Raw genomic sequence first — 10654 nt, 5'->3', positions numbered from 1 at the left:
AAAAAAAAAGACAATTTACAGGTTCCTAGTTTTAAAAAAAAAAAAACTACTTATTTTACCATGCAGTTTTCAACCCAATTAACAAAATGGGTTTTGTTTTGTTTTTTGAACACGGTTTCTCTGTGTAGTCCTGGCTGTCCTGGAACTCGCTCTGTAGATCAGGCTGGCCTCAAACTCACAGAGATCCATATATCTCTGCATCCCAAGTGCTGGGATAAATACCTGCACCACCACCATCTGACTTGATATCTTTCTTAAAAGTAAAGTTTTGATATTTAGCCTACTCAAAATGTACTCAGTATCAAATTACTGCTCCCCTCATCTTACCTGGGTCCTATGAATATATAGTGCAGTTGATCCTATATACATTGACTGAAGCCACACCCTATCCAAATAACAAGAAATGATCACTTACCCTGCCCCTAACATTGCAGCCCCGATGCTAAGTACTCCACAACCACATCCTAGGTCTGCAACCACTTTATTTTCAATGTCATCAAATGTATTATGGATTGTATATAGCATGCATGCTAAAAACAATAAAAAAATAAATAGAACATTAGTGAATAAATTAACAAGCTTACTACTAAATTATAATGCACATGGCTCTAAAGTAATCTGTCTTTCCCCTACATATAGCTCCAGATTGTTTGATACTTAAAGATACAATGTAATAGTTTGTTATTTAGGAAGAAGCATCACAAAGGAAGGTAATATTCACCAGTGATTCCCAAATACTATAGGACTATGTCAAGCTTCTGACAATGCCAAGACTGAAATGTTCAAAATATCTGCTCTACACAGATGCAGTTTTTCCTTTGATGCTGAGATATTTTTATGAAATATTAAGTTTTATGAATGATTAAGTCTATCATTCTTGGTCAAAATAAGTTTAGTAACCCTGTATTATGTCTTCAAAACTATTTTGAATTTTATTGATTTGGGGCTGGCAACATGGCTCTCAGTGAGCAAAAATACTTGCTGCAAAGCCTAACAACCCAAATTCAGTCTCCAAGATCTACCTGGTAGATGGAAGTAAATGACCAACTGCCAGAAGTTCTCCTCGGACCTGATTGAGGGCAACCCCTCAGTAAACAGAGGGCACAGAACTTATTTGTAGTATGTTTATCACAAGAATATAGGCATTTGAAATTTCTACATCCACAATATAGATTTAGAGATTTTTTTTTTAATTTGTTGTTGTTTTGCCTGCATGGATGTGCACCAGGTGTCTGGTGCCCATAGAGGCCAGAGGAGGATACTGGCAACCTCCTGGGATTGGAGTTACAGACAATTATGAGCTGCCATGTGGGTGCTGAATTGAACCCAGGTTCTCTAGAAGAGCAGGTAGGTCTCCTAACAGCTGAGCCATCTCTCTACCTGAACTTAGAGGTAATATCAATAGATGCACTCATAATCTATAACAGACCTGATAACAGAACAAATGGTCAGGGCAGAAGTAGCTGGGATTACATAGAGTTCTCAAAACAATACTCTCAAAAGTACAGTAAATTAAACATCAGTGTTTCCTTGTGTATATCAGAACTCAAGGGCTGCTAGCTATTACTAATATCTGAGGATCCAGACATTTATTTAAAACATATACTGGATGGTGGTGATACATGCCTTTAATCCCAGGATTTGGGAGGCAGAGGCAAGCGGATCTTTGTGATCTGTAGACCAGGCTGATCTTCAAAACTAGCCACTGCTCCCAGAACCAAAAAAGAAAAACAAATTAAAACCAACTATGAGGCACTTGATTACTGTTGCAGGTATTTTGAAACTCCTATCTTGTGCATTACAAACTAGGTGTGAAAGAACTGATATTTATTTACTCTGAGACTCATTACATAACCCTAGCTGGCCTGGCTGGTCTTGAACTCACAGAGATCTACCTGCCTCTGACTCCCAAGTGCTGGGATTATTGTATGTTTCACCATACCTGGCCTCTTAAAATTAGATTTCACCGGGCGGTGGTGGCACACACCCAGCACTAGAGAGGCAGAGGCAGGTGGATCTTTGAGTTCGAGGACAGCCTGGTGTACAAGAGCTAGTTCCAGGACAGCCAGAGCTGTTGATAGTTACACAGAGAAACCCTATCTCATCCTAGCACTCACTCGTGCGGAACTCTGTGAATTCAAGGTCAGCCTGGTCTACTTGGTGAGTTCCAGGACAGACTCCAAAGCTACAGGGAAACCCCTGTCTCGGGGGGAAAAATTAGATTTCATGTCAAAACCCTACAACCAGAAGGCTGTAATAAGTTACACTGAGAAAGCCAGGGGCTTGCTTGGTAGGTGACTGGCTCAGTCTGTACCGCACTTACTCTGCAAGCATTAGGACCTGAGTTCAGATCCGCAGCAGTCATGTAAAAGGCCAGGTGCGGTGCTGCGTGATTATAAACCCAGCACTGGAGACAAGACAGGACGATCTCTGAGGCTTGCTGGTCAGCCTTTTTAGGCGAATGGGTAAACTCTTAGTACAGTATGACCCCGACTCAAAAAACTTACGGAGAGCAATTGAGGAAAACACTCCATGATGAACTCTGCCCTCCACACACGCAGACACATGAACATACACATACTAATATATAATAGAGAAAACTGGTCTTAATCTGAACACAGTTTAATGCAAATCTTTGGTTGCAGCTATGACAATATTTTAGGGTTAAACACATGTTTTCTCCACGAGTTTTATTGGCAGCTCACAAATTGCTACTTTGGAATTGAAAAAGATTACCCCTTGCAGGTACTCCCAACCAAAGAAATTTTGCTGTCTTCCCTGCTACTACGTAACAGGTGCTACATATGAATGGATTCTCCTGTATTCTCTTCTACACTCTCTTTTTTTTTAAAGTTTTTTTTTTTTTTTATTATGTATGTAGTACTCTGCCTACATATATTCTATAGGCCAGTAGAGGGCACCAGATCTCATTACAGATTGTTGTGAGCCACCATGTGGTTGCTGGGAATTGAACTCAGGACCTCTGGAAGAACAGTCAGTGCTCTTAACCTCTGAGCCACCTCTCCAGCCCTCTTCTACATTCTCAGTATCAATATTTGGCATCAAGCAAGAGGCAATTTGTGAACAATGAAAACGCATCCTCAACTTTACACAAGCTTGTATGTAACTCTGGTTTTTAGTAGAGCAGCACCTACTCAAAGGTGTGAGGTTTCTCTAGAACATCATTAGATCCAAATCACTATTTATTTTCATCATGGACTGGACAGGAATAACCCCAGAAGAGAGCCCGATGAACCAGCTGCCCTACCTGCAATGTGCGGCCTGGTGGGGTACTGTTCTAGAAGTAATTTGGGATTTTCGAATCCATCCACTTCCTGCAGACGACTCTCTAGTTCCTTAAGCCTCAACTTCTTCATTGTTTTTATTTTAGTTTGGGCTCCCAGGGTTTAACAGCACAGGATCTGCAGGGAAACTACCTAACCCGGAACCTCTCTAGTGGTGCAGGCCGGGAGCGGGCAGACTATTGAGGATTCATTGGGAATCTCGCGGAGACCGCCGCTTCGGGACGCAGGACTAAGCAATCTGACGAATCTCGCGGGCCCTCCCCGCAGCGCCGGAAGCGCCAATGCGCACGCGCACACGCTGCTGGAGCCGAGCGGCAACCTCGGCCAGGCGCTAGGGTTCCGCCTAGAACTCGAGTGCATTTTGGTCCGTTTGGGAGACGTCGGAAGAAGCGCCCAACGTGTCGCGTTACAAACCAATCGAGACGGCCCCCAGGATCGCCAACTTTGTCTTGAGTACCTGTAGCCGTCCAAAGCTTGAGAGAAAGAATTGAAGGCGATAAAGGACTCTGGGGCAATGCAACCTTTTCTCTTTCTCCCAAGTTTCAGAAAGTAGCGATCTACACCCACTTCGGAGTTCTTCTCCATTCGAATGCTCGGCTTTAACTTCGCGTCCCTCTTCTAAGGCACCGTCTTCCTTCCTCCCTCACTCCCTCCCTACCTCCTTATTTGTTATGTATACAGTCTTCTGCCTACATGTATGCCTGAATGCCAGAAGAGGGCACCAAATCTAATTATAGGTGGCTGCTGGGAATTGAACTCAGGACCCCTGGAAGAGCAGCCCATGCTCTTAATCTCTGAGCCATCTCTCCAGCCCGGCATCGCAGTTAGTGATGCTAGTGAAGCCAGAAGAAAAGAAAAGTCAAAAGAGAGTTTAAAAGAAAAGACCATGGGGCTGGAGAGATGGCTCAGAGGTTAAGAGCATTGGCTGTTCTTTCAGAGGTCCTGAGTTTGATTCCCACAAACCACATGGTGGCTCACATCCACCTATAATGATATCTGGTGCCCCCTTCTGTCATGTAGGCAGAACACTGTAGACACATTTAAAAGAAAAGAAATATGTCTGCATGGGTAGCATACATACATTTTAGTCCCAGGAGGATATCTGTGAGTTCAAGACCAGCCTGGTTAACAGAGAGAGAGAGAGCTCCAGGCCAGCCAGGGCTACACACACACACAAAATAAAGAATATGGTTGTGGTATCAAATGAAAGAAAAGTGATAGAACTTGTTAAACTGGGAGCAAAAGTTTTCAGTTTTTTCTTTCAACATTAATTATTGCCTAACTTTTTTTTTTTCATTTTGTTTTGTTTCTTGGGGTTTTGCTATGTTGTCTAGGCTAGCCTCAAACTCCTAAGGCCTGAAGGATTTTTTTAAAAGGCGAATTGGGTACTTTTAGGTGGGCCCTGCCAAGGTATGCCACTGGGGGAACATGCCGCTGGCAAGAGAGTTAGTGCAAGAGGTTTATTGATGAAAGGGGGAAAGGAGTGCGGAACAGTGAAAGGCATTCTGGGAGTGGGGGACATGAGAGGGGCAGGTAGTCAGTCAGGCAGGCAGACAGACAGACAGACAGACAGTAAGCAAGAGGAGCAAGAGACAGAAGAAGAGAGCAAGAGACGATAAAGGCAAGAGAGAGACCTGTACCTGGTAAGAGAGATGTCTGGAGCATCTGGGAGTATCGGTGTACACCATCGTGTCTGGCTTCATCATTTAGTTTTGAGATGGGTCCTCAGGTAGCCTAGGGTGGCCTTGAATTCCCTGTGTGGCTAAGGATGACCTTGAACATCTGACCTTCCCGACTTTTTTTTTTTCTGAAGTGCTGGGATTACGTCAGTTGCCACTGTGGATGGGGGGGGGGGTCGGTTTTTTTTTTCCTTTGGAAACAACCGAGTCTTTTAGACCTTGCAGCTGTACTTTCTGCTGTTCTCTCATTTGTTTAATATTGAAACAAGAGCATTTTTAGTAAGTTTCTCAGCTCCTGTTTTAGAATATTTTTGGGCAAAAAGCATGACAGTGTGTTTACAATCTGGCCTACATTAACTCCTCTGCAGTCCTCTCCTCAAGACATTGTGAAGGTACATATGTAGTTCTCGGGAGTTTTGTCTGTTTGTTATCATCTAATATCATTGCATGCCCCAGCCCCATTCCTTAAACATATTCCTAGGGAATGTTGTTCTTTATCTGAATCCGTCAAAGGCCAAAGATTTCTAGATGCCTTGTTCACACTGTGTAACACAGTCTTAGCGCAACTGACTCCATGGTGGAAGTGCCATTCAGGCTGTAAACTTCAGCACGTAGACAGCACCACTTGCCAAAAATGAAAACAAAGACCTAATCCATCAAAGGCCATGGTTATGGGAAAGTCTCTAAATGTATTAACCTCACTTTTTGACTTTTGTAGTTCTGCTCTGGCTGTGTTTGTTAACTGAAGTATGCCAACCCAGAACATGGTTTTTGCGCTCCTGACAAAGGCTCGGGGCTACAGTGGGATCCCAAACACTCAGTGTGGTTGCCAACCAGCTAATAAAGACTTTCCATGGGCTTAAGCCCATGTTCAAGTAGTCTTCTCTGGTAAATACCCCACAACAGCAACCAATTATTTTACCAGATGTCTGCCAGGTTGCAGTCAGTTGCTCCCGGGGACGCCTGAGGCAAGTACTGGGAACACAACAGATATCCTGCCTGCTGTGTGTTTTTGGGCATATGAACTACTTAAAATTTTGTTTCTTCTACTGCCACTTAACAGGCTTATTAAACAGGTTAGAAGAAAGACCATCAAAGAGCTGGTAGGCACTAGAAAGTCTAGAAATGTGTTGCTGATTGGAATTATTTCCCATTATTTAGCAATATCAGACAGATGTTTGACTGTTTGCCAGCAGTGATAAAGACTAATTCTTTGCCCTTGAGAAGTTTACCAGTTGGAGTGGAGGAACAAGCTTGCAATCCTGGCACTAAGGCAGGAGGAGGCTCTGGTTTGAGGGTAGCCTGGGCTACATGTTGCTTCAGAACAAACAACCCATTCCAACCTTTAAAACCACAGGAAAACGACCAATTAACAGTAATGTGGTGGGGATAAAAATTTTCTGCTCAAAACAGTTATCAAATAAACCATAACCTTTTATTTTCTATTTAAAAAGTTTTTATGTATGGGCGGTTTGCCTGCATGTATTTCTGTGCATGCCTGGTGCCCATAGAGCCCAGAAGAGGCCTTTGAGTTTCCTGAAACTGGAGTTAAAGACAGTTGTGAGCTGTTCTCTCTCTGGGCATTGGGAATCAAATCTGGGTCTTAACCACTGACCCATCTGTCCAGCAACCCCCACTAAATTAAACGAGAGCTGGGGGGTGTGGCTCAGTTGTTATAGTGCTTATGTAGCACCCCACGAGGCTCTGGGTTCAGTCCCTGTTATTGTACAAACCAGGCAGAGCATTAATTCCAGCACCTGGGAGATGAAGGTCGGAGTTCAAGGTCATCCTAGGCTATGTAGAATGCTTGAGGCCAGTGGTACCACGGAAGATATCCTCTTAAAGCAAATGAGCAAACCAACCAACCTAACCAAAACCCTCCTGATGCAGTGATCAGGTTCCAGTGGTCGTCTTCTGTCTGTCTCTGCTCCAGACAGTGAGAAATAGTGATGTTGACACGTTTCAGAGACAATTTAAGGAGCTTGGTTTTTCTCCAAGAGTTTGGGTAAGAGATAACAAGACCCGGCTCAGCAAGGAAAATTGCCTGCTGCCAAGCCTGAGAACTTGAGTTCAATCCCCAGGAAACTACATAATGGAAGGAGCAAGAACCAACTCCCACAAGCTGTTCTCTGACCACCACACCGGCATCAGAGAGCCCCTATTCAAATAAATTGAATGGAATATAAAAAACACAGTAAGAATATATCTTACTTTTTTTTAAAAAAAAGAATGTATCTTAGGAGATTCACATGGAAGAAGTGTGAGGCTGAAAACTGACTCAGCGAAATATTTAGCAGGCAGTTTTAATAATAGCAGGAATCCAGCAGTAATTAAGACTGGTACCAGGGATCAACATCTGAAGCCCAGATACAGATGCCTAAAATACATCTGGTAGATGTGTATAATTCCTATGTTCCAGGCAAATAAAGAAAAGCCCACTGTTACTAAAGATGGCCTTTGGGCCGAGTTCCCGTGTAAGTAGTTGTCAGTTTCGAGAGTAGGGCCAACAGGTTGGGAGGGAAAACAGAAACGGGACCCCCGAACCGGAGAGGGGGCGGAGCCCGACGAGGGGCGGGGAGCGCGCGGAGGTGTTCCGCGGTGCCGGATATATCGCGAGAGTTGGGCGGACCGGGGCCTCGCAGCCGTCAGTTCCCCCACCCTCCCGGGAGGAGCCGTGGGCTCTGGACTCTCCAAATTCTGAGCTCTCATCATGGCGGCGGCGGCCGCGGCGGCCGTCGGGGGGCCGCAGCCGGCCCAGTCGGAGGTGCCCGAGCAGGGGCCGGCCCTAGACAAGGCGGCCACGGCCGCGCATCTGAAGGCCGCTCTCAGCCGGCCGGACAACCGTGCAGGCGCCGAGGAGCTGCAGGCGCTGCTGGAGCGGGTGCTGAACGCAGAGCGGCCGCTGGCGGGGGCTGCGGGCGGCGAGGAGGCGGCGGGCGGCGGCGGCCCCGGCGCGGCCGAGGAGGATGCCCTGGAGTGGTGTAAGTGCCTTCTGGCCGGCGGCGGCGGCTACGATGAGTTCTGCGCGGCCGTGCGGGCCTACGACCCCGCGGCGCTCTGCGGCCTGGTCTGGACAGCCAACTTCGTGGCCTACCGCTGCCGGACGTGCGGCATCTCCCCTTGCATGTCGCTGTGCGCCGAGTGCTTCCACCAGGGCGACCACACCGGACACGACTTCAACATGTTCCGCAGCCAGGCCGGGGGCGCTTGCGATTGCGGGGACAGCAACGTAATGCGGGAGAGTGGGTGAGTGGAGCCCCGGTGAGGCGACCCGGGCCGTGTGGTCCTGCGGGGTCGGGAGGAGGCCTAAGGGGAAATCTGGGAGCTGACCCCCATCGATCGGGGGATGTTTCGGTGAGGGCGCAGACCCAAGGGGCTGGAGGTGACTGAGCTGTCACTGGTGGGAAGGGGGTGGGGAGGATAGGAGAGCAGCATGTGCGGGGAATCGGGCTGGTGATTTTCGAGGAGGTCAGGGTGGGCGAGTGATGGGGTAGACAGGAGTCAGTGCGTGGGGCGAGAGGGCAAGGAAGACGAGCGGATACTTGGGGGAACCTGGCGTGGAGCTGTCAGTTGTGTACTTGTTGGGGAAAGGCTGTCCAGCTGCCTGTCGGGTTCCGGAGAAGAGCCTTAGAAGTGATTTGGATTGACTGGGAGTGGTTCGGGATCTGAATTGGGTCACCTGATGATGAGGGCCAGGGAGATGGTCTTGTGCTGCAAGGAAGGACCCTTGGGGGAAAAGCTGAACCGTCTGTGTGTCTGTCTGAAGGACTGAGCTCTGGAGATGACGGGAGTTGAGGGAGGAGGGAAGGGGAGGGGCTTGCATAAAAAGGGACTGTTGAGCTGTCAGTAGAGTATTTGGTGTGCTGGAGTGACATCGAGGTTTGGGCTCCCGAGCAGTCAGATGTAGAATATCCCTCACAGCCGGAGAAGGAAGAAATCGCCGATTGAATTAGGAGTTAAGTGCTAGATCTTATCTAGTTAAGGGCACCTTGATCATTAATATGACAGCATCCGTCTGAAGGAGACACTCAACACATGCATCTTTGACAAACGCATGCGTTTTTTGATATGTGCAGTACACCTGGTGTTGGCACCTATGTCTTAATCCACTTACACTACAGTCGTTAGTGATAAATTCCTTAAATAGTCAAGAATTTAGTGGCCGGGGAAGAGGTTTCTGAGCAGAAGGATTAAGAAAAAGGATTTAGAAGGAGATAGTAAGAACTTGCAAATAAAATCAGGGCCAGCAATTAGACGTTGAATTTTTTTTGCTTCACTTTTAGCGTTTTAATATTTATATATTATTGAATATATAAGCCAAAATATATTAAAGAGACCGTTGGAAGTTTCCCTCCTTTCTGGTCTCTTGTCTGCCAGTCCCTTCCCTTGGCTGAGTGTTTCTAGTGCGAAGCAAGCAACAATAAATGTTGTTTCCTACTTTTGCTGTTTCCTTTCATCCAAAAGGTAACATTGTTTTACATCTTGCTGTCTTCACTTTGATGTCTTTCATATCAGTAGATCAGTTTCCTGATTCCATTTTGTAAAAACTGCTACACAATGTCCATGAATTTTCTGCTCTTAATTTAATTCATTTGATGGGCATGAAGAGTTCTAGTACAAAATAAAAACCCAGTGCATGGTGTACTAGCCTTCTCTCACCTGTACAAATATATCAGTGGGGTAAATTAAAAAGCTGAGATGTAGAAACATTTCCTTCCCAAGGCTTGTTATAACTAATGTATGGAGTAGCTTTTTCCAGTAGCCTCTTTATCAGTGTTATCAAACAGTGTTATCAAAACTTTGGATTTTTTTTTCTGTTTGGTGAAAGTGTCATATTTTAACTGCTTCACATAATTTAACTCATTTAATCTTTAACAATTTTGAGATACTTACTGTTATTATTCCCATTGAATTGGAGAGGAAAATAGGGCACAGATTTTAAAAACTTGCTAAAGATTAGTCAGGTAGTAAACTAGGCATGCTGGCTCCATATCCTGACCTCTCAGTTACTTCTGCCTACAGCCTATATTAAATAGTGTTCTTTAATTTGTTTGATTTTGGGGACTTATCTCTGTGTTGTGCATGCTAAGAAGGTGCACTTCCGCCTTCTTCCACATCCAGCCTCTAAATAGTCTTACTGTTTTTTTCTCTTCAGTACTGGTTTGTCTTTTTGATTTTAAATGTCATTTTTTTAAAACCTCCAATTAAAAAATAACAGACACACAGCACATGTGCAGATTTCAGAAGACAACTTTGAGTTTGGGATCTGGGGATTAAATTTAGGTAGTCAGGAGTCAGGCTTGTGTGACAAGCTCTTTTTTTTTTTTTCTTTTCCTTTTTATTTTTTTGAGACAGGGTTTCTCTGTGTAGCCCTGGCTGTCCTGGAACTTGCTCTGCTCTGTGGACCTGGCTGGCCTTGAACTCACTGAGATCCGCCTGCCCCTGCCTCTCAAGTGCTGGGATTATAGATTTGCACCACTGACGCCTGACTGTGATGCTCTTTCTGTACTGAGCCGTCCTGCTGCCACATCATCCTCCTTTAAAAAGAGGTGCATCGAGTCGTGGAGGAGTTATAGCTGTCTCACTGAGGCATTTTTACTTCTTGTTCTAGGTTATCATTCAGGGGAACTAATAGTGAAAGAAGTAATGTTGGTTCTTCCCTGAATTTGG

The 10654-nt window shown here is 45.5% G+C and overlaps 2 protein-coding genes across 2 annotated transcripts in view; one reads left to right on the top strand and one right to left on the bottom strand.

The window, feature by feature from the left end:
- The window catches only part of Mettl5 (methyltransferase 5, N6-adenosine), a 9031-nt gene extending 5453 nt beyond the window's left edge, over positions 1–3578 (bottom strand). The window contains exons 1-3 of the mRNA XM_050121913.1: positions 3269–3578; positions 415–530; positions 223–253 (exon numbers count right to left, since the gene is read on the bottom strand). Of these exons, the coding sequence (XP_049977870.1) occupies positions 223–253; positions 415–530; positions 3269–3377 (256 nt within the window). The 5' untranslated portion in view covers positions 3378–3578. The remainder of the gene's footprint in view (positions 1–222; positions 254–414; positions 531–3268) is intronic.
- Positions 3579–7631: 4053 nt separating this feature from the next.
- The window catches only part of Ubr3 (ubiquitin protein ligase E3 component n-recognin 3), a 124947-nt gene continuing 121924 nt past the window's right edge, over positions 7632–10654 (top strand). Inside the window, exon 1 of the mRNA XM_050121899.1 lies at positions 7632–8230. Within this exon, the coding sequence (XP_049977856.1) occupies positions 7695–8230 (536 nt within the window). The 5' untranslated portion in view covers positions 7632–7694. The remainder of the gene's footprint in view (positions 8231–10654) is intronic.

Source organism: Alexandromys fortis, unplaced genomic scaffold, assembly GCF_014885135.2.
Source record: "Alexandromys fortis isolate MF-2015 unplaced genomic scaffold, M_Fortis_MF-2015_v1.1 scaffold_8_9099976_23576923, whole genome shotgun sequence".
Lineage (NCBI taxonomy): Eukaryota > Metazoa > Chordata > Mammalia > Rodentia > Cricetidae > Alexandromys > Alexandromys fortis.
The sequence above is the reverse complement of the archived record's forward strand: the minus strand, read 5'-3'. Positions and strand labels throughout refer to the sequence as shown.